General features: G+C 37.2%; 1 protein-coding gene across 6 annotated transcripts in view; it reads right to left on the reverse strand.

Moving 5' to 3' along the window:
- The window catches only part of shank3a (SH3 and multiple ankyrin repeat domains 3a), a 462,280-nt gene that overhangs the window by 136,313 nt on the left and 300,617 nt on the right, over nt 1-25,350 (reverse strand). For all 6 annotated transcript variants that reach the window (XM_067420066.1, XM_067420065.1, XM_067420067.1 and 3 more), the window contains 3 exons: nt 18,808-18,885; nt 11,904-11,970; nt 7,449-7,791 (listed from right to left, as the gene is read on the reverse strand). In XM_067420066.1, the coding sequence (XP_067276167.1) occupies nt 7,449-7,791; nt 11,904-11,970; nt 18,808-18,885 (488 nt within the window). The remainder of the gene's footprint in view (nt 1-7,448; nt 7,792-11,903; nt 11,971-18,807; nt 18,886-25,350) is intronic.

Below are 25,350 nucleotides of genomic sequence, written 5' to 3' on the forward strand. Positions count from 1 at the left end.
TAGATTACTGTACAAATTACTCTCTCCAAAAAGTATTTAATTACTTTTTGATTACTTTCTAAATCCTATATCAACCTCGAGTTAAGCAATTCAAGGATAGACATGAAACGGCTCTTTTAATTCATTCAAATACATAATATAAAACTACATAAATTACTCTTATTAACTGACTAAAGTATTACAAATGTGAAAAAGATACATTAAAACATATTTTAAAGTTAGACTTTAAATGTTGATGTTAATTCCACTATTGAATTATGTATAATTATATTTAGTATCAGAATAATTAAATTACAGAAAAAATAAGAGTAATCCCATACTTTTTCAAGGGAAAAGTAATTCAATTACTGTAACTAATTACTTAGTAACTAATTACACCCAACACTGTACCTGGATAACTTTTGATTCACTATACGCAGTTTCAGTCCTGCGGTTTTGACTGGTGTTCGGGAAAAAACAAACACTTGCAGAACTCTGTTGCTGCTCTGGAAAACCAAACTGGAAAACCAAATTGAATCCAACTCTTTAACAGTGTAAATAAGTCAGAATGCATGAAATAGCATTGGACCCTCCTTTAAGAGTATCATGTTGTTAACTTAGCAAAATTCTAACATTAAAAGTCATTCGGAATCAATTGTCAGTCTGGTCTCTTGTGCACGTTACACTCTTGTGTGGCACATATAACAGGTGTTCCCTTTTGAGAGGTCTCTTGTATTGCGTATGGGAAAAGCTCCTTTTTTAACCAGCAGCCATATCACCCTGAAGCCCAAGACTGGTTTCACACTAAAGCTAAGCAGGGCTGAGCCTGGTCAGTATCTGGGTGGGAGACCAACTGGGAAAACTAGGTTGGTGCTGGTAGAGGTGTTCGTGAGGCCAGCAGGGGGTGCTCATCCTGTGGTCTGTGGGGGTCCTAATAGCTCAGTATAGTGATGGGGACATGATACTGTCAATGAGCACCATCTTTCTGATGAGACGTTAAACCGAGGTCCTGACTCTCTGTGGTCAATAAAATCCCTTGGCACTTCTTGTAAAAAGTAAGGGGTGTAACCCTGGTGTCCTGGCCAAATTCCCTCGATTGGCCCTTACCAATCATGGCCTCCTAATAATCCCCATCCACTGAATTGGCTCTATCACCTCTCCACCTATCGCTGGTGTGTGGTGAGCGCCCTGGCGCCGTTGTACTGTGGCTGCCGTCGTTGAGGAGAGACCCCTGACATGAGTCTGAAGCGTTTTGGGTGTACAGTAGTACATATGAAAGCGCTATATAAATGCCTCATTCATTCATTCATACGCAATACTCGTTCCCTCTCTCAGGGAACCGAGGTTACGTGAGTAACCGAGTATGTTTTTAGCACACTTCAGAGGATTGTTTCAGACAGACACGTTCTCTAAAATGCAGTGCAGTGATACACAGCCTTGGCTGTCTCTCCAGTGTCAGATTTGTGCTGATTAGTGCTATAACAACCACGAAACACCCACTGCCCAACAACCCTTGGAATAATTCAAAGTATTTCTTATTTACATTAGATGCAACAGTAGGAGTTTGAATTTCAAATGAATCCATGCAAGTTTAATGTTTTCTTCATCAATTTGGAAGCGACACAATTATAAAGAGTTATACGTCTCACAGCCTCTAAAAACCTGTCAATCATCTCCCTGCAATAAATACACAATATGAGATTTAAAGCAATATTTCTGGGAAATTCAATAAAGCTTTTTGGAGTCCCAAAACACAGTATTACAGCAATGTCCTGCAGCTCTGTAGGAGAGGAGAGTCTAATCGGAATATATATTAAACATTTGAATAGCACAATTTAAAAGCAGCAAATGTCGATCAAGCGTGAGTGTGATAGATTACAACAGTGTTAGTTTTAGATGGAGGGGAATGAGTGACTTCATTCAATACAGGTCTCAGTGGTCATAAATAAAGTTAATATAACTCAAAACACTTGGCATATATTTTAACAATAACAGCACCAAAACTACATGCACAAAAAGTGGTATTCCTATAAAATACTATGGAGCTTTTTTACATGTCCAAAATAACACTGCATTTGGCATTAAGTGCATTACTGAATAATGTGATCGTCACAGTACCTTTGTAAGTGGAGATATCAGAAACAGAATTATCAATGCACACTCTGTCATTGTTTGACCCCTATTATGGGGGCAGATGTGTGACCGATATGTTGAGAGTTATAATTAAATCATTGATCATTTGGCAGTGATGTTAATGGAGGAATTAATAATTGCAAGCCCAGAAAGAATCTGCAGAGTTTTCTGTGCTTTTTGGGGGGAATGGATATATGCTGGGATATTTCAGACCAAATGCTGGGTTGTGACTGCTGGATTTAGGACTGACCCAATTTAGGTTGACAACTGTAAAAGTGATTTTAAAGGTATACACTATGTCTAGCAGATAAAAAAATAAAAAATAAAAACTGCATGCGCTTAATTATAAATAATAATAATAATTCCTTACATTTATATAGCGCTTTTCTACACTGTAAATTTTTTTTGTTGGTTTTTGTTGGCTTAACTTAAAAAAGTAAGTAACCTGGTTGCCTTAAAATTTTTAGTTTATTGAAATTAAAAATTTGAGTTGATACAATGAAGGAAATTTGTTTAATAAATAGAAACTCAAAATATTATTGTATCTGAACCACATAAAAAAAAGTGATAAATCATGAAAATAACACAATTTGGCATGTTTCACTGCGTCATCACAAATAAAACACAAACAATTACACAATATGCTTACAAAATCTTTTAATAATCTTTTAATAAAGGTTGTCGAATCTCAAAAAATGTTCATTGTATTAACTCAAAATTTTAATTTCAATGAACTCAAAATTTTAAGGCAACCAGGTAACTTTTTTTCTAAATAATTTTTTACAGTGTAGACACCCGAAGAGCTTTACATATAGAAGGGGGAAATCTCCTCAACCACCACCAATGTGCAGCATCCACCTGGATGATGCGACGGTAGCCATATTGCGCCAGAACGCTCACCACACACCAGCTGATTGGTGGAGAGGAGACCGAGTGATTAAGCCAATCAGGATATGGGGATTATTAGGAGGCCATGATAGACAGGAGCCAATGGGCAAATTTGGCCAGGATGCCGGGGTTACACCCCTACTATATTTGTCCTTTATCGAAGGACATCCTGGGATTTTTAATGACCAAAGAGAGTCAGGACCTCGGTTTAACATCTCATCCGAAGGACTGTGCTCATTGACAGTATCATGTCCCCATCACTATACTGCGGCGTTAGGACCCACACAGACCACAGGGTGAGCACCCCCTGCTGGCCTCACTAACACCTCTACCAGTAGCAACCTAGTTTTCCCAGTTGGTCTCCCATCCAGATACTGACCAGGCTCAGCCCTGCTTAGCTTCAGTGGGAAACCAGTCTTGGCAACATGATGATATGGCTGCTGCAAGACCCCTGTAAAACTTACAGAAGAACATTGTTTTGGGAGCACTTCGGCTCTGCGTGACTTCGGATAAATACTACACATCATTAAAGGTGCCCTAGAATGGAAAACTTATTTTTGCCTTGGCATATTGAATAATAAGAGCTCTGCACATGATGGAACTAACATATCATGAGCCTCAAACACCAATGTTTCCTCCTTCATATGTAAATATTGTGCTTGAAAAAGATAACTGAAAAACAGTTGAATCATATCACAGACTGTGACGTAACAGTCTTGATCATTAATATTTATGCATAAAATGTATTCCCAAATTTGCATATAACCAGCCTATGTTCAAGGCCAGGCAGTATTAGCGAATCAACAGAAGTTCTGCAGGTATTGTGAAGATGAGGACAATATTGTGAAAATGGCAGATCATGGATATAAATTTTATGTTTCAGGCTGTGCAGGGAATGTGAGCACTTTTCATACTTGCAAAGTTGTAAGTTTGCTTTGACTAGTGTCGATTTAGTTAATGAAAATAGGACAAAAATTTTTTCATTGACAACTTTTTTTTTCATGACTAAGACAAGACGAGATGACACAAACGTCCTTACACGATTACTGTAACTATATAAACAGGCAATTTCGTTGACGAACGAGGGATCGGTTGGTGGGGAAGAGCAGCGGTTGCCAGAATTCAGCCATTTAAATCTCCCAATCAGAACTTTTCTGCTAAAAGAATATGTCCAGTGACATAAGAAGAATATCCAGTGTTTTACTTAAACGTGCAATCTGGCAACTATGTGCACGCAAGCTCTCTCTCGCGTGTATAGAGGATCTGAAAACAGATAAACAAGTCAGCTGCATTTTAGCATCTCCATTTGATATTTTCTATTTTCTGCTTTATCATTCAGTCGTTCTGTGCTCTACCACGACTCATGAGCTGCTTGTGCTGTTTTCAATTGTGTTTGCTGAATAAATGCACTTGTGTGAGCTACTGAAATGAGCCAATCAGAGAAGAGCTTAACATTGTTAATTATGACCCTTCCAAATATAGCTAAAACTGACCATTTCATTCTAGGCACAATTTCCAGGGTTGTAAATGGACCTGAAAAACTGTATCTGGACTATTTTTGCCCTTAAATAAGCCACATACATTCTATGTAGATATCAGAGAACAATTTAAAATATTGCAGAAAATTCTAGGGCACCTTTAAATATTCACTACAAGGCTTAAGAGATATAACCAGTTTATATGGAAAGGATCTCAAGCTGACTATAGCTGAAGAGTTACTATAGCTATACCCATTAAAAACACTGTACTATTAATTTACAATAGATAAAGCTTTACAATTAACTCTGTTATACAGCTACATAGAAATGTATCTGTTCAATAAAAACACTCACTCGTTGTGACAACTAACCTATGCAACTCCCACACCATACAGGCATCAATGTAGCCAGAGCAACTTTATTCTCTATTTACGGATATGACGAGACATGTACAAGTGATGAATGTATGCAATTTCCTGCAAAAACCCTCCCGACAGGTCTAAAATACAAACACTTATAATAGGCTTACCATAGTGAATCAGGTTAAGACAAAAACACTTTAAAAAAATAGTTTTTAAACAATAGTTGAGTTAAAAACAAACAAACAGCCCAGCATTTTGGTTTACTACACATTTAAACCATAGACAAAAAAAAAAAAGATGGACGATGCCCCTTCATCCTCCCCTCCTATTGTAGAAAAGTGATGCTGCCAATGTCTAAATATGGCACTGACAGGAAGTAGAGCCACGATATCAAAATCCTGCCCACATTCCCGCAGTATCTCTTGCAAATGAAAATGCATTATGTTGGTGTGAAATAAATAGTTATGGAAATGTAGAAATTGAAGCTAAAGCTCCAATTCCTTTATGAAAATCCCCCCAAAAGTCAGTTGGTGCCTCAGTGACAACTTCAATCACAACTTCAAACTGTCAATCACAACTCTCAATCAAACCCCCCCCCCAAGTCAGTGTATAAAAATAATGTAGTTTTCTTTAAAATATACTTGCTAATAAGGCTTTTTGAGTCGTTTTTGTGAGAAAATTTAACTTCCGCTTTTAAAAATGGCCAAACCTGAAGAGACAAAATGATAGGGAGTGCAGTGAATTTCAACGATAGGAAAGCAATGGATCGCAATGACAGTTCGGACACTGAGGAAATTATAAATCTTAATTAATACTCATATGGCAGACCACAGCCATACAATTATTACACACAATAAGGGACAGGCCAGGATTAGACAGAACAACGATTAGAGGAGATAAATTGAGTTGTTGTGTGAGAGAAACAGTGGAAACAGCTCATGACATAACGCTAGCATATGAACACTTTTTAGATTAGAATACTTTACAGATAATTATTGTGTATCCGACCTGCAATAGCAAAGCTGGTATTGGTCATCTAGGAGTATTGATACCAATAACAGAAACTAATAATAAGTTTTGACCAGCTGGCATAAGTCACACTCGTTAATATCCATCCACACTAAACATTAAAGCCGGGCGTAACATTACACGGTGCAATTTTTGCTGTCATACGAGCTCGCAGACAATTTTTCTCTCTCACGTGTACATTGTGGATGCTCGTATGGTCGTGGGACTCGTGGCTCTTAGCATGTGAGCGGAAATATGAGACGAGCCAAGCATGTTATGAGCACCTCCCGATCTCACGATAATTTTTCAACATAAATAAATCACAAAAAATATAACCACGACAAATAACCGAACCACAGGCAGTATAACGTTAGTGTTATTGTGCGTTTCATGTTATCCTTTATTCACTCATTCTGTGTTATGGGTTTATTTTGTGCCGATTCACAGACAGTGTGAGGATGTATGATATTTTGATTATGTAGTTCATTTGAATGTACATGTATGGCATGAATAAAATATTTACATTATCAGCACATAATTCCAGACTTTTTTTAAAAGTGTGAGACTACGCATTTGTGTTTATGTAGCTTCCATACTTTGTATTCATCATTGTTGAAATTGATTCACGTAAAAACAACAACAAAGAAACATCGCGTGTGGGTGCATGTTTAATAATTTAATATTATCCTTTAACAATACATGAGTATTGCAATGTTGAACTCCATCATATCGCCGGGAATCGGGATGATAATCTGCGGTGTGAAGTGAACGCCACACACATCACCGCGTGCGTCTAAGCAGATGCAGAAGTGAAGTCCCGTCTCTTCCATAAAACACCGCCATACAGGCTTTTCTAACTTTTTTGTTTTAGGAAACCAGTGAACTTGATGTCCTGACAGGCTGGACACAAGAATTTTCCATGACAATGATAAACTGAAATAGAAAAACTACCGAAAATACACTGATTCCAACGAAAGACCAACCTATTCTGCACTGAGCCAGCGCAGAGCTTGGCACACGACTCCCTCTCGTGACGTAATATGACGCGAAAAACTGCGTTTTTTACAAACAGCCAACGAAATGGCCACTTTATCTACAAAATTTGTGCTCTTATGTCTTTTAAAAACATTTTAAATCCTGCATTACCTTTTCATATGGCATTTTCATACAAGATTATATATTCATCTTGAATTTTTTTTTTAACCTGCAATATGCTCTTTAAGAAAAAAAACGAACACTTGAACTTGGATCAGCGTGAAAAGTGTAATTTGATTGTTTAGTTTGTCTTGCATCCCATAAGAATACATGGAGGGGGTGGGGTTTATGAGCTACACTGGGACCGACCACCTGGGGGTGATCGAGACACTTTGGCTTCACTTTTCAGGACGTGCGCGCCACACTTTAACATTCACCTATTTTGGGCTTTTTCACTCAGCATTTTTACTGATACTATTGATACTGGATTGTATAGTAAAATTAATCCAAATGTTTAATAAATGAACACCTAATGGATGTGCGTTTTTTACAAATGAGAAATCCGCAGAGCTTTGGACAGAGGTCTGTAGGTGCAAATCAGGACCTGTGGATGTGTAATGCTTACCTGAGGCGTCCACGGCTGTGGGAGTGCGTGAGGGGCGTGTGTCGGCGTACTGCGTGCGTGCCGGTCTCCTCGCTGACGCGCTGGAGGGACGGCGAGCGGGAGTGTGAGGAGAGTGAGCTGCCTGTGCTCTGCAGGCTGCCGTCGGCCGCCGCGTCGATCCCAGGGTGTGCCAAAGGGGGCAGGCTCCTCAAAGACGGCACAGGGGAGTGGACGGGGCCGGTGTCAGCCACGTTGTTCAGATTGTTGTCAGAAGCGGAGCGAGGCAGCGAGCGTGATGATGTCAGAGTGTCGCCTCCAGTCACGCGCCGGCGATTTGTGTAGGAAGGCGTTTCCCTGAAAGGCACTGCAAAACAGGAAAAGCAGGTGTCGTCAAAAGGGCACTTTGAACAAGAGGGGGCCGTGCCTGACAAAGTCTCAGGTACAATTAGCATAATTTGTAAATGAAGGGTACAGAAACCTCATTAGGCATTCAAAGAGGTAAACAAAAGCTGTACTCAAATTACAAAGCACCTCATCTATAATTTATAACCAAAACACACTTTCTCCTGACCGCTAGTACAGGGGTCGTTTGCTTGGGATGTTTGTTGAGTAAAGAAACTGAATATTACACAACACACTGTCTTGTTTTTCAATAACCAAGAAATGAGGCTGTTTTTTTTTTCCAGTAAGGGAAGCAATTTATAAAGAGCATCATTACAACACTAGATGGCAATCTCTCACCTCTTCTAGATGCAGGTAAAACTCTGTACTGCTGCTATTTCAAAGCTAATATATAGTTTAAAATGCACAGTACCGTGTATATCAGGGTCACAAGAGTTCATATGGCTCAATGACAGCTACGTTTAATGATAGAATGAGAGAGAGAGAAAGAGACACGCGGGATAAAAGTGCACTGCGCTGTCATCCTGACATATGGTTTGCTGTCAGTCTCATAGCTGATTCTCTTTAATCTCTAATGTAAATTAAGTATTGATCAAACCGCTGTACTGCACATTCACCTGTCACCTGATCAGATACAAACAGCTCTCTGCCAATCAGAGAAGGGCGTGAAGCAAGAATACGCAACTCAATATATCCTATAAAGGTGGATGTGTGGTGATGTATTTCATGATGAATGGATGGATTCCGTCTAACATTAATACATATTTACAGTTACAGGTTTTTCTAATCTATATATTTTTGCATCTTAAAGGGATAGTTCACCCAAAAAAGAAAATCGTCATTAATCACTCACCCTCATGTCGTTCCAAACCTGTAAGACTTTCGTTCATTCTCGGAACACAAATGAAGATCTTTTTGTGAAAATCTGAGAGTTCTCTGACCCCTCCATAGACAGCTACGCAACTACCACTTTAACACTTTAAAAAAGATCAAGAGATAGCAAAACGAATACATATGAATTAAGCTGTTCAGTTAAAATTTGCTGAAGAGACATGATCACTTTATATGATAAACAGATTTAATTTAGTCTTTATTCACACATAAACATTCATCAACTCACACATCACTTGTGGTAAGGTAAACTGAAGCTAAAGCAAGTGTGAATAAAAGCCTAAAATAAATCTGTTCATCATATAAAGTGATCAAATCTCTGAATTAAAACGCTCAATTAGGGATGCTAACAATTAATCGACACTTGTCAATAATAATTTAATCGATAAAATTGCGCGTGCGTGCTGCTCAACTACCAAACACATAATGCAGACATGAGGGAGCCATGGAGTTATGTTTGGGACCATTTTAAAAGGCTAGAGTTAGGCAAGGCAAGGCAAGGCAAGGCAAGTTTATTTATATAGCACATTTCATACCCAATGGCAATTCAAAGTGCTTTACATAGAAATTAATTAAAATAGTGGTCACATATGCATGAGAAAAAAGAATACCATGTGGACGAATAAAAAATTAAAAGCAAGCATAGTTTAAACAGTTGTAAAGATAATAATAATACTAAAAAATAAAATAATAATACAAAAATAAAATAAAATAAAATGGTCAGATCCACAATAATGGTCTGATATAAAAATAAAACATTCTACAATGAGTTACACCTTCATGCATGTGTGTGCATTCGCAGCCTTTTGTTTTGTGCAAATATAAGTTGTAATATTGTGTTTATTTAGTTTTGGCCTATATACAACTGATTTATCTCGTATAGGATGTATTTGGCAAGAATTAATGCAGTATAAAGCGGTAATCATTTCCGTCGACATTGATGACCCATTATATAAGTAATTATATTTGATTCTAAAATAAGTAATTTAACAAATGGTCAATCACATCGACTCATTTTACAATTATACTAGTCCTTTATTTAGGGTGCTTTCACACCAGCACTTTTGGTGCGCACCCGGGTTCGATTGACGACAGAGTTCGGTTCGTTTGGTCGAAGTGAACGCGGTCTTCCGAACTCGGGTGCACACCCGCGAACCACACCCGAGTCCGCTTAAAGAGGTGGTCTGGGGTTCGGTTCATGTGAACTACGGTACGGTTCGCTGCTGATGTGAACGCAATCGTACTAACTGCTATTAATGACATATGAGTTGATAAAAATGTGTGTTTTGTGTGTGTTTTACTCATTTACCTGTCGAGTGTCACTGAGATACTGCAAGCAGAGAGCTGTAGATCTCATTTCTGCTTGTCTTCGGCATTCTTTAGAGCATTTGCAGTACATTCGAGGCAGATAGACGCAAGTGACATTACGTACAGAAGCTTTGGTAACAAAACAAATGGTTCAAAAACAAAAATATAAAAGTGATGGGAGCTACGCAATGCATTTCGCCGCTTTCACGCTTGCTGTCGTTACTAAGCAATCGGGTAAACAGCTGCTGCTTCGATGACGCAAACAAACCAAATGATATAATATGAACACAGTCCAGCGGGGGAAGGGGGAAGAGGGAAGAGGGAAGAGGGAAGAGGGAAGAGGGAAGAGGGAAGAGGGAAGAGGGAAGAGGGAAGAGGGAAGAGGGAAGAGGGAAGAGGGAAGAGGGAAGAGGGAAGAGGGAAGAGGGAAGAGGGAAGAGGGAAGAGGGAAGAGGGAGCAATCGAACTCTGGTTCGGGCCAGGCAATCGAACCAAGTGTGAAAGCACCCTTAGACTAAAAACCCTTCACATTCATTTGGTGAGGAACATGTTGTTTTGAGCAGCACCCTGTCATGCTGTTGGCTATACGCCACTGATGTAGACTCATATTGCAGTATTAAGGCTAACAATTATTTGATTGTTAATTTAAATGATGATCGGTCATAGGAATTTGTGTAAATCCCTAATTCATATGGATTCGTTTTACGATCTCTTTATGACATTTTTGAAGCGTCAAAGTGGGAGTTGCATAGCTGTCTATGGAGGGACAGAAATCTTTCAGATTTCATCAAAAAGATCTTCATTTGTGTTCCGAAGATAAACAAAAGTCTTGGTAAAAACGACATGAAGGTGGGCCATAAATTACAGAATTCTCATTTTTGTGTGAACTAACCTTTTAAGTAAATGTATCTTGTTTGAAAGGATGTTTCAATAAAACTTGCTGGTAAAAAAAAAACACAAAAATACCAATTAAGTGAAGATCCAATTAAGATAAAATCGGTTCATTTTTATTGCATTTTATAATAATACATTTTACTGATTTTTATTCATGTCAAACTGACAGTACTAGTAATTATCATATATATTACTATTTGAATATTCAGATCACTCCTCCTTTAATAGTTTCACCCTGAGAAATTTTAACACGGGCCACTTTAGTTGGGCTGCTTATTTGAGTAGGGTAAATACTGCGCTCTGTAGCCAAGCTGTCTGCTTGTTTAAATCTTCTACTCTTCTGCCCGTCTACTTAGAGTGAAAAGGCCAACTGCCCAGCCCACTCTGGACACAGGCGCTCACGCTCTCTTCTCCTCTTTCTCAGTAACTGAATGAAAAGCATATAAGAGAAAGAAAAACCTGACACATTCTGAGAGGCTTCAGCATTAGTGACGAAATGCCAGCTGTCCCATAAACGGTGTGCTTTAAGGCTGCTTCTGTGTGTATGTGAGAGCGTACGTCCCATCCTTCATCGAGGTCACACACCGTTCTGATGAGATATTGGAGCCTGCGGCTACACTCCCATTGGCTCAAATCAAACTCCCAACACCTGCTGAGCCTCAGGGATTAACCCCGGTCCGTCGCCATGACAATGGTACTCCGCACTAATGGGTACGATCCATTACAGCGGCCCGCCAGAGCTAGCGCGTGGAATGAGCTAGCCTTGCCGTCGATGCTGGCGATTAGAGTGATGACTCTCATTCACACAAATGCCGCAGACTCACAAAACGCACACAGAAACACAAGGGACCGCTCTCATTTTCATGTTTGCCGGCTGTGGCGCTTTGTTGTGTTTGTAGGGATTCATTAACACGAGGGATCGTTTGCGCTTGCTCAGAATCGACGGCAGCTAAGGATGGTGGAGGTATATGAGACACTTACCAACATCTGATGCTTTGTGAGTCTTTATAATTTCTGCCAGGTCAAAGTTCCCAGCTATAATAGCCACCTATAGAAAGAAAGAAAGAACAATGGGTTATTTCTCTGCCGCAAACTCCCTGAGCAAACAAAAAGCCTCAGTTACTGTTTTATAACACTGCTTGCAATTCATAACAGGGTAGCCTATTATGTTACCCAAAAATCTAAGCCAGCAGTTCATAAGCGATAAAGTACAGCCAGTTTACAGTATCACAAAATAATTCTGTACCTGTCTACATACCAAAATAAATGGACTTAAAATATTGATTATAAAGCTGTAATGATTTGTAATGTCATAAAGTGATAAAAGCTATGCAAAATGTACCCAGTACTAGGGCTGGGCTAACAATATCAATGATTACAAATTGATCTTCATTTTGATAAACCGATATCAAATATTTGATAAACCTGGACAACAATCTTTGAGTCTACACTGTTTACCGTACTAAATATTATTTGCAGCACACCTCCTGTCCGACAGTGAGGGCTTTGTTACATCTCATATGAAACTTTCAAAATCTGTTTTGAATCTTTTTAATGAAAGACCACTGTAAATGTGCAAAGCACGTGTGAACAGTACTGCTAGTTATAGCACAAAAGAAACATGAATGAACAGCAGAATGTAGCCTGTGTTGAAAAAATACATAAATGTAAAATTTAGCATGTGATCGCTCATTCAACCATGTTTCAACCCTGTAAAGATGTCAAAAAAGTAGCTTGTAGCCTGTGCGTTTACATAAAATCTCATAATCCTATTATAATTGGATTTTGGCAAAGATTAAACTTTACCTCATGTAAACGCAATACTTCGATCAAACAAATGTGTTTAAGCTCATAAACGTAGTAACCATAATCACATTAAACTATGTGGCTTACGCCAATTTTAATAGTCAAGTCAACTTTATTTATATAACAATTTTACAATGACGATTGTTTCAAAGCAGCTTCACAGTGTTAAACAGGACAATATTGTAACATAATTTAATTTGGCTATACAGTCGCTCTGGAGAAAACGGTGATGTTATCAGCTGATTTCAATTTATCATATAGTGACAATGTGGGCAAAACAGTGATATATTTGTTACAGTTAATTTAGTAATGAATTTAATTTTGATATTTAGCTGAAAACTTAGATCGAAATTTAAGTGTCCCCAACTGAGCAAGCCAACCCAAAGGCGACAGTGGCAAGGAACCAAAACTCCATCAGGGCATGATGGAGAAAAATAAACCTTGGGAGAAGCCAGGCTCAGTCGGGGTGCCAGTTCTCTTCTGGCCTATTAACAAACAGTGTATGATTATTATTCTGGCAACCTTACAGGTCATATTAGATAGGAATATTCAAAAGCTTGAGGTATCACACAAGAGACAGGTTTATTGAGGATGACGTGTAGATGAAACAAAAATAGAAATATACAAAGGCTCGGAGTCATCACGCCAGAGACGGGTTTATTTAGGACGACGTGTCGAGTAAACAATTATTAAATACACTCAAAAAATGACTTGTTGAATTTACTTTAAAAATATGTGTCAAGTGGTTTATGTGTGTCAATTTTGTTATATGAACAAAAGAAATTCAAGTAAAGCTGACACAATTTCTTTGAGTAAATACAAACCATTTTTAAATTTGTCACTGTTACATAATATTTATATGTACCGTTTACTTAATGATGTTATGTTAAATTTATGTAAATTTAAAGTTTATTATGTAAGGTGAACACATTTATCAATTTAATTGGTCTTTAAAACCTTTTAATAACAACAAGCATATTTTTTTTTAATAAAATGCAAAAATAACTCATTGGACAAACTAAAAAAATGTAATCAGGGGCAGGAATTCCATCCAATGAATTTGTATGAGTGCCCAGCCTAAACACAGGCACCACTCTTCTGCATAATAGTAACCACAAAATTACAGAAACTCCTCAATTTCCAACATAACTGAACATTAAACACCAACATAAACTAACAACATCTTTCCCTTTACTGAAAAACATAAAATAACACTTTAATTTTCAGCACACATATTTCATGTAGTTTTAACACAATATAATTGAGAAAACTTCAGTTTAAAAAATATTAGGCTGATCGAACACAAACATGTCTAATTTCGACAACTTAATTTAATTAAGTAAAGTAAACATCATTTAAATGTGTCTTGTCTATGAAGGGCCTGAATAATTTTTTTTGAGTGTATGAATATTTAAATGATCGTCATCACGTCTGATTTATTTAGGATGACGTGTCAAAAAAACAATTATTGAATAGGAATATTCGAAAGATCGTAGTCATAATGCTGTATAATAGCAAAAAATAAGCATGTAAACACCATAATCGCATTATTACCACCCTGACCAAAGTGCACGTGTTTGGTGGTACCAAAAATATACCCTCTGACAGTGTTCCTTAATTTACACCTTTTCTTTGAAGAAATGTTGACACCTAGGCAAACTCTACCTCATACAGTATATACACTACTGTGCAAAGTCTTATGGTGATGATAAACGTCAGTTCTCTATAGGAAAGTGCCAGAGCAACATCGCTCAGCAACACTCAAAAAGTTGTCCCGTGTATTATAACCTTTAAGCATGTTAGTATTTTCACCACAAAAAATGGGGTTAAGCCAGTTATTCATATCTTTTGTTGTAGTATGTCATGAGGAAATATCACTTTACATTTCCAAACATTTATTTAGCCATTACTTTTAATAATCCAGTAAGATTTTTGTATGCTAAATGCGCCTGACAACAGCCATTATGATCCACACAGAGATCTCACCATCATCAAGTCTGTCTATGATCATATTAAGAAACAGAAAAAACTAAAGAGACTAAATACAAAAGAACTGTGGAAATATATCCAAGACGCTTGAAGAAACATTCCTGCAAAACTACAGGACTGAAAATAGTTGAAGGTACTTGTGTAAAAAAGCTGCAAAGTGAGGATGCTTTCAAGAAGAAATGTCATAAATAGGTTTTATTTATCAATTAACTTTTACTTTTATAAATTATAACTTTTAAGTACCCTAGTGTATTACCATCATATTTACATGGTACACCATTGCACCATGGAACTGTATTTTTCTGTAGGCTAAGTGTACAGTAAGCAAGCAGGTCTTATTAAGAAACAGACAAAACAATTATTCTGTCTAATATGATACATGAATGATCTACAAGTATCTCTCTCTCTGTTTTAAGATGAGGGCTAATTAACTTTTCCACACTAAAAGCTGAATCAAAGCAGCTGTCTAATGGTTTCTGTGTTGGTTTATGCAGCCGCACTGAGTCGGGTTCCCCCTCCCAATCTACTAACAAATTAACTTTGATCTGAGCAGAAAATCTGTGTCAACATCAGTTGTACTGTGAGTTCAAGCAGCGAGCATCATGGGAGATGCGAGACAAACACAATAACATGTTCAAATGAAGCAATAGATTGTACTTGTTGGCTCAAAAGGGCACAAGTGAAGCGACTGATATGGGGTGTTAACATGCTGCTTCACACTGACCCAGCAAATGCCAATCGGGTTAATAGATCAAGCAAAGCATGTATATATTCTTTTAAAATCATTTAAAGATCTTACTGATTACAAACTTTTTAATTTTATACAGATTTTGGACACAAGCATAATACCATGGTACACCAACAAAAAAGTACTATGGTTTCTTATTAAATATAATTGATCCTTTCACAGCCATACCATTTTTTTTTTAAATATCTTGGAATACCATATGCATATTTTTTTTAGGGCATGACATTAACTTTTGTGTTCACCAGGCACTGCAGACTGTAGTCCAAAGTTACTATAGTCATTCAGTATTTTCACTGGCCACAATTTTGACGGGAAAAAACATAATTCAGCAGCAGGTATATTAGGCTGCTGTCACTTAAAGACCTGAAGGACAGATCCATTATACTGGTACAAATGTATTTCTTTCTCAGCGATTTACATTCACTTAAAACAAAACTGACTGTTTATGTGAATACACGACAAGACCGGCATTTTGACATTCATTTAGATTGTTTAGGCGCTATAAGCAGCAAAATTTCGTACTAAAAGGCTGATTTCTCACACTGAAATTCAAGCCCTGTAACAGAGCAAATGAAACAAGGAAAGCAGATTTAGCTGTATCTACTCTGCGGGAATTGAGTATTGGAATTGTTTCAGATACTACAGTATCAAAAAAATTTTTTGACAATACTACATTGCACTTTTTATTATTTCAGATGGCTTTCTAAAAGTGAACAATTGAAAAATGTATATATTATATTTAAAATTCAACACGCCAAAGGGACTGTGTTAGACACCAGTGCTGAAATCCACCCGCATTTGGCGGGTTGGCGAATGTTAAAGGTTTAGTTCACCCAAAAATGAAAATTCTGTCATTAATTATTCACCCTCATGTCATTAGACACCCTTAAAGGGTTAGTTCACCCAAAAATGCAATTTATGTCATTAATGACTCACCCTAATGTCGTTCCACACCCGTATCGGAACACAGTTTAAGATATTTTATATTTAGCCCAAGAGCGTATCTAAGTGTATGCACACTATACTGTCCATGACCAGAAAGGGAATAAAAACTTCATCAAAGTAGTCCATATGTGACATCAGTTATCATGAATCAATATGCTGATTCATAACCGTTTGAATCTTTATTTGAGGTCTGAAAACAAACACGGAAGAGAAGACAATGCTGAATAAAGTCGTAGTTTTTGATATTTTTGGACCAAAATGTATTTTCGATGCTTAAAGAAATTCTAATTAATCAACTGATGTCACAGATGGACATTACTTTGATGATGTTTTTATTCCCTTTCTTGAGAGAAGAAAATTACATTGTGGTCAATGAAGGCCTTTCTGAGCCATCGGATTTTAACAAAAATATCTTCATTTGTGTTCCGAAGATGAACAAAGGTCTTACGGGTGTCGAACGACATGAGGGTGAGTAATTAATGAGAGAATTTTCCCTTTTGTGTGAACTAACCTTTAATGTCAAGCCCTGAATATATACAATCATACAGGGGAGAGATTCCTCTGAGGAAGCAATGGAGGCAGTCTCCTCAAAAAACCCTGGGTGAGAATATAATCAATATTACAAAAAATAAAATAAATGCAAATATTACAAAATGTGACAAAAGTGTAAAAGTCACTTGTCACTGTCCAACAGCGACACCCACAGGTGAAGTTACAGCAGGAGTCAGTGCGTCCTCTGATCCCATTACCTCAAAACAGACCCTCTGTAGTGAGTTTAGTGGGGGGAATTGAAAATGAATGTCAGAGAATGCAATGTCTCGAATGCGCCATGATCAGTTATGATCCGTTATAATTGGATATGATTGGTTCACGCGTTAAATCCCGCCTCTTGTTTTCATGCGCGTTCTTAAATTGGCCTGAAGTAAGACACTGATATGGCGTTAATAGGACTAATTAAGGAGTAAGAAAACAACTCAGCCACTTATATATCGCCGCTTTATGTCATGTCAATATCAAACTTCAAATGGCCTGAAACATGATGACTGTCTGTGAGCAGTGTGTACATACTTGATCACTGCTGAAAATAAGTTGACAATTAAAAAGAAAAGCTGAACATTAGTTCACAAATAATACAGTGGTGGCCAAAATTATTAGAACAGGTGGAATCTGGGAGTCGTCTTATTGGGACTGGATTTATTTCCCAAGAGGACAATGAACCGAAACATTCTTCAAGCTATTGCCTGAACTTCCTGCGATGGAAGGAATCTGCTGGAACATTGAAAATGATGGATCGGCCCCCTCAAAGTCCGGACCTTAACCCCATTGAGCACATTTGGGGCAGGTTGGAAAATAAACTGGACAGATCTATTGTACATTCAAAGGAAAACCTTTGGCTTCAGTTGCAGAAGGCATGGGATAACATTAGTGTTGAAGATGTGCTGCTGCAATTGCTGTAAAAGGTGGACATACCAAATATTAAAGTTAAAAGTGGATAAAAACAGTATGACTCACTTCATCTGATATTTGGTCAGCGCAACCATCTGCTTGTTTCATGAACATTATGAAATGAAATCATGTTTTGGAGGCAAAAAAGGTCAACATCTCTCAGGTGTTCTGATAATTTTGGCCACCACTGTAAATATTGTTTAAATAGTTACTGCCTTTAGTTAATATTTTGGAAAAAATGTAAAAATGCGTAAAACACTAACTTGATAAAAATTTATACTTGTTTTAAATAAATAAAACATTACATTTTAAATATTTTTTTCAATGTAATGTTTATTCAAAGCCACAATATGCAATTCTTTGCCGCTAGAGGTTGCTTATTGAAAATAAAGGCAATTTCGCAGAGCTTTTATTATGCCGCAGATGATCTCTTCTGCTTCTGGTCATGCGTATGTGGAGTAACATGGTCATTTATCATATTAGATACATTTGAGTGTGTTGAAAGTTATGTTATAATGCTACTCTGTGTGTTTGCTCGGTTGCTTTGGTGTTTCCTTGGTTTCTAAAAAATAAAACAGAAATCGAGGGTAACACGGGTATGATGTCATTAATAGGTGATGCACGGACACGATCTGTGCGTCTTGGTAAAAAAACATATTTCTCTGGATTTAAACATTTTAGGAAACATTTCGTATAATGTAAGAACAACTCAACAAAATACATAATATTGTTCTAGTGGTTTTTGGATATTTTTATGTCAAATGTCTTCTAGGTAGGGAGCTAATGTTTTCATGGCATCAAACGCCCAGTGTGAACTGCTCTTGCCCTCAAGTTAAATACAGTTTAGCTGTGTGGGCTGTGAACCACAGCATCGGTTTAAATAAGATCCAGCTCCATTGACTCTTCCACGGTTGTTTGATCTCCAGGAATCCAGAGGTCTTGTGCTCTCACCTGGAAGGCAGTTTGGCTGTTGTAGTTCTTAATCTCCTTATTCGCCCCTCTGAACAGCAGCACCCTTGCGCAGCTATCCTGGAGAGACACAAACAGATAGATTGCAAGCATCGTGATCATTTGTCGGTAGTAAAACGCAAACATGACATGTCTATGAAAATTTGCCCTCGAAAGTTTTGGAATGGAATGAGTTTGTTTGTGTGCGCGTGTCGCTTTCACAACAACATCAATGACAAAGCTGATGTTCCACTGGGACCAATTAGCTCACCAGCTCATATGTATCAGAGTGAAACACACAAACACACACAGAGAGAGAGAGACAGAGAGAGAGAGAGACAGAGAGAGAGAGAGAGAGAGAGAGAGAGAGAGAGAGAGAGAGAGAGAGAGAGAGAGAGAGAGAGAGAGAGAGAGAGAGAGAGAGAGAGAGAGAGAGAGAGAGAGAGATGCGAGCATAGAGCTGTTCTAATGGCAGTGTTTCTCTATGGGCATCTGAGACAGAGTGTTTAGAAGGTCAGCATCAGCATCTGGCTATGGTTCTCCCCCCTCCCAGTTTTGACAGTCCGCACACACACACACACACACACACACACACACACACACACACACACACACACACACACACACACACACACACACACACACACACACACACACACACACACACACACACACACACATACACACTTAGGAGCTGTATCACACAGACATGACTCAGCTGGGACTAGTGTCCTAGTTTCCTAACAATAGTGAGTAAACAGAGTCTTTTGGCCCACTAACACACCTTCAGTGGAATCTGTGTGCTGACATTTAATTACACGTAGTGCTTTTTCTGTCTCTCTCAAACACACACAATTTAAAAGCATTTTTGTTCAAGACAAACAGATAACTGGTTATATAACAAACACAGATATACACTACCATTTAAATATTTGGAGAAATTTTTTTTTTCTTGTGTTTTTTTCCCCTTGTTATTAATATTTATTCAGAGAAGATGCATTGTGATCTATGAATGCTGAACTTTCCATGCATAAAAAAAATCATAAAACAATTTATAATTGTTCCCCCCAAATATTGAGGAACACAACAGTTTTTAACACTGATACTACTACTACCACTACTACTACTACTAATAATAATAATAATAAAATGTTTCTTGGGCACAAAATGAGCATATTACAATGATTTTTGAAGGATCATGTGACATGAAGACTGGAGTAATGATGCTGAAAATTTAGCTTTGCCACCACAGGAATAAATGTTTTTGTAAAAAAACACTTTACAAAACATGGTCAGGTCAAAGTGTCTGAATAATTTTGGTCCCAAATTTGTATCATTTTTTCTGGTAGTCCACTGTATGAAGATTTTTTGGGAATAATATGTCTATTATTACAAATTTTAGAGCAGTGTAATATTATTATTAGTTTATTTTTCTGTCCTCACACATAAATGAAATATAGTGTCCTGCACCCAATATTAAAAAAAAAGAAAAAAGAAAATCTGGTGTCTGAATGATTTTTGGGTTGATTCTATTATTCCATGATAAATGTTTAAATCATTAATGTTATCATATATGACCTCGCTAAGCTTTTCACACGTTATCTTAGAAATAAGAAATATTTTGTATTTTTAATCCAATTTTGTGAGATGTCGTTGTCGTCTCAACATACAGTATGACACTCTTGTCAAATAATGAGTCAAGAAAAAAATTGCAAGGGAGGACAAGTCAAGTCTTTTGCATTGTGGGATACATTATCTGGTTCCATGCATTCTATACAGTACATACCGCGAACATAGCAGTATGTTAGTAGTATGATATTACGTATTTGGAACACAGCCTGTCATACAAGAGACAGAGTGGAGCGCTGCATGTGTTTAATGTTACAGCTCTGTGCGAAAAATCAATATGTAATTTCGACTGCAGAGTGAATTAACAGAACAATGATGGAGCTTCCACATCACACAGATGTTTTTCTCTCTTTCTTTCTGTCTTTTGCTTTCTATCTCTGATACGCTCATCTGCACTATTGATCCATTTAAAGGACACAAACTTTCAGAACTGAAAAATAATATGCTATTTACACTGATACAAAACAATAAATCAAAAGTCATCGGAGCAGGAGCAGTCTGGAGAAACAGCAGTATGAATGAATACGACCAGATGTGGACTTTTATTCCAATGGACTGAATGTGTGTGCTGGACAACAGAGCAACATGTGACCTCTAGTGGTGAAACTTCATAAGAACACAACTAAGAAACTATAATGGACATCAAGTCTAAACTCAGGTACATCTGAAAGTAGTGTTACCACAATAATACAACCGCAAACGTTAAAGCAATAAATCATTCAAATGAATGGTTATGCAAACAAGACATATGTTGCAAAATGTGTGAGTTCTGACAGTATTGAACACCTGCAATCCCATGACATGCTAACAGTAACAACCACTCAGAACTTCTGAGCAACCACATAGCAACACCCTGGCAACCACTCACAACATCCTAACATCATAGTAATATATTTTTCATTCCCATTCTTGCATATTTAACAAACTAATAAACTTAATGTGATGCATATTTGTCAGTCATAAATGAAATTGGCAAGAAACATTACATTTCAGTAATATTAATAAATAAATTAATTTGTTTGAAATGGAAAATAACCAGGTTTTTATATTTATCATATACACTACCAGTCAAAAGTCTGGACACACTTTATAATTCTCTTTGATGGAAAAGTGTGTCCAAACTCTTGGCTGGTAGTGTATATCATTTATGCACAGCTAGTCATATATTTATTCATAATTTTTAACTGAATAAATTTAATTAGTGTAGAAAATATTATTCAAATAAAACAAAATTGTGTTATATATAATGCAAATAATTAATTAAAACATTAGTTAAATTAGTTAAAAACATTTTTTTTTTTTTTTACATTTATGAATGACTGACACCTGCATCACATTAAGATTGTTAAAACCGCATAATCCAAAAGGATGGACATTATATATGACATTCAAATGCATACATTTTTAATTTAGGCCTAAATACTATAGTCATCATTATACGTGCTTTAACCCTAAACATCTGACACTTTTTTGAGACATTTTTCTCAAGAGACCATGATGTAGGTTCTTCAGCTTTTATTGGCTTCATGAAGACATTTGTTCCCTACAAAGAGAGCAAAACTTGACATGTGAATTCATTTGAATTCACCCTTCTTTTTCACCTCAGGTGGTCGTCTCGTCCTCTTTCACCTCCTCCTGCTCTCTTCATCGTTTTGGCACTATTTCACACTCTCTCTGTCTCTTCTATCATCGCCCTTGTAGATTTTCTCTCATCTATCCAGTAATGCCTCTCTTCTCAGGATGATACGTCCCTCTCTCAGAGTCTCTTTCTGGGAATCGATCCACTCTAACATCTCCTCTGAGCCTGAGCTAAACATCCACAGTCTTTAAAACTCGCTATCACCGCTGAGCACTCATACAGACCACACTCGCACACACAGACACACGGTTACCTATTTTCTGACAGATTTAGCAAACTCCTGAGGACATTTTTTTAAGAATCGTCCTTAAAGTATGGCAAGAAACTCACACAAAGTCATAACAACATGTATTTGTCTTGCAATACTGTACTTATACAACTATAGCTTCTACTGTTTATTATATACTAGCCTCTTAACCCTAAAATACAACATTTTGGATATTATTCTCTTTATAAGCTATTTGTGGCATTTAGTAGCTCATTCCTTGCACTTCAATTAGGTTAATTCTATATAAGCCATACAGTGAATACAATTAGTTCATTACAATTTACTTATCTAGTTGACTGGAAAAAAATTACATACTATATAATATATTAAAGGGGGGGTGAAATGCTGTTTCATGCATACTGATCTTTTTACACTGTTAAAGACTTGGAATCCCATACTAAACATAGACAAAGTTTCAAAAGTTAAGGTGGACGTTTGATGGGAGTATTTCTTTGTCAAAAATACTACTTCCGGTTAGTCATAAGTTTCGGCAAGTTTTTTGAGATCATGCGTCCCCTTTGACGTTAATGGGGGCGGAATTTCCTTGTATGGGCCTTACGGACAATTCTACCGGAAGCGCGGGAGAGAGAGAGAGAGGGAGAGAGCGAAAGTAACAGGCTACGCCCATCAAAGCGCTGGCTTGTAGGATGCTGGACAGGTGATGTGCACAATTACAATGTCACCAAAAAAGTGCGTTTTTGGTTGCCAGACCAAGACAGTCCTGCACAGATTCCCCAAAAACCCCGCGTTAAGGCAACAGTGGATGTAATTTGCTTTTCCGGATCAGCAACTGAGTTGCGCGAATGTTTATATCTGTTCGCTGCATTTCGGTGCCGACTGTTTCATAAACAAGGCCCAGCTCGACGCCGGATTTTCCCGATCGCCTAATGCTGAATGATGGAGCAGTCCCAACGTTAGAACCGCAGGCGGTGATTGAGACTGCTTCAAATGTCTGTGTTTTTGCCTATGCTCATCAAGTAGCCCAAACATGATCACGTATAGTTAATTAATCAATGGAGCATGCGATGTGTAGTGCGTGTACATTTGTTTAGCTGGCCACTATATGTGTAACTTTATGTTTGTGTATTGTAAAAGCACTCCAAACAACAATACACAAAGAGTGGGGAAATATGTTGAACTAAATAAGCGCGCTTCTTCATTCAAATGCGCTACTATTCCGTGTCTTTCTATGTAAACACTAACTTAACCTGCCGTGCAAAACCAGTCCGCTTACTGTCTACACAAACCACGCGTAAACACACAAACACACGTGCACAACTGCACTTCCCAAATGTACACCTTCAAAGACAAAAATACGACGATATAATTCAAGTATAAATATGTAAATAACACAAGCCGCTAAGCATATTATATAGTTAGTGTATAACTTGTACCACATACAGACATCCTGCTCTAGTCGTTTTTTGCTGCTGCTCCTGTTCAACTGCAGCCTCTGGGTCTGATTCCGGATCATAGATGTATGGCTGTATCTGATTAAAAAGCCATATTTTTATTTTGAATAAAGTTTTTTTCCCGCTGTTAGGGATGACACAGCTTTACGACGCACTCGACTCAACACAATAGCAGCAGCGCGCACACGTCATTATTTAGCTCCGCTCACACGACACGCCCCCACCCGCTCTGCTTTTTTTCGGAAAGACTCGGACAGCGCATCTTTCTATATAATTATAAAAAATAAAGACTTTTCGGAGATATGCAGGATGCAATGCTACTCTATAGGTACTCAAGATTGACATGACACTGACTGAAACTGAGTGTTTCACCCCCCCTTTAAATAGTACAATAACATACTAGAGGACCATAAAATACCAACCATTTACTCTCTTTAAGTATCATTTGTCCATTACATAATGTCTCTAAAAGGACTTTTTGATAGACTCCACTAACTAGGACATTTTCTTACAAAGTATACACCTTTTGGACATCATGTAAGTTGTCCATTAGATAATGTCTCTAAAAGGACTTTTTGATAGACTCTGCTAACTTTTGAGGGCATTTTCTTGTAAAATTGTCAAAGTATACAACTTTTGGACATTAATTAGTCTCTTTATGATACATTTTTCCTTCTGAGAACATCCATTAAAGGAGCTTTTGACAGATTTACCTTACATCTGAGGACTTCTCTTGCTCTTAAATTAGACTAAATTATATAAAGGCACTTGCCCTGACCATAAAATACAGCTTTCGTATTTTTTTTTAAGAGTCTCAAAATAAAATTTTTGAAATTTCTAAATTCTGAGGACATCTAATAGCAAATTTAAGTAAATTGTAATTATAATAGCACGTTTAAACATAGCAGAACTATCCAAAGTGCCTAAGAGTAAAGAAAAATAAAATCATAACGATAAAAACAAGAATAAGATACAACAGAAACAGAAGTATAATAATATTAAAATGCCAAGGAATATATAGGTTGTCTTTACTTAAACAAATCAAGTAATCTTGACTTAATATTACTAGTTTAGTCCAAAAACTCAAAAATATAAGTTAGTATAAGTTATTAACCTACAAAATACATAAACTTAAGATTTCAAGTTGAATGAACTCAAAATCATAATTAATTAAAATAGCTCATTATGGTCTTGCTTTGATGTGATTGGCCATGCAAGGAGTTCTGTCAGGCAACAATAACTAATTCACTGATTGGAGGACATTTACAAAAAACATTCTTAAGTTACTAAACATAATAATAATATGTGAACTAACTTATAACTAACCGAATTTACTTTATTTCTGTTTTAATGAAAATAATAGTTTCATTGGAAGTCACCATGATGGAGATCAGTGTTTGCTTTAGTTGGGCTCTTGACCCTTGACTGTGTTATATTAATAGTTCTCTGGTTGCTTTGTGTTTGTGAGACACATTTGTTATATAACACAAAGTCTAGAGAAAATATCATCAAGTGATGTTGTTTATTCATTGATGATGATAACATCATCATGTATTGGCAGAATCCCTGATCTCATTGCAGAGTCTAATGCTCTGGTT

Source organism: Pseudorasbora parva, chromosome 16, assembly GCF_024679245.1.
Source record: "Pseudorasbora parva isolate DD20220531a chromosome 16, ASM2467924v1, whole genome shotgun sequence".
NCBI lineage: Eukaryota > Metazoa > Chordata > Actinopteri > Cypriniformes > Gobionidae > Pseudorasbora > Pseudorasbora parva.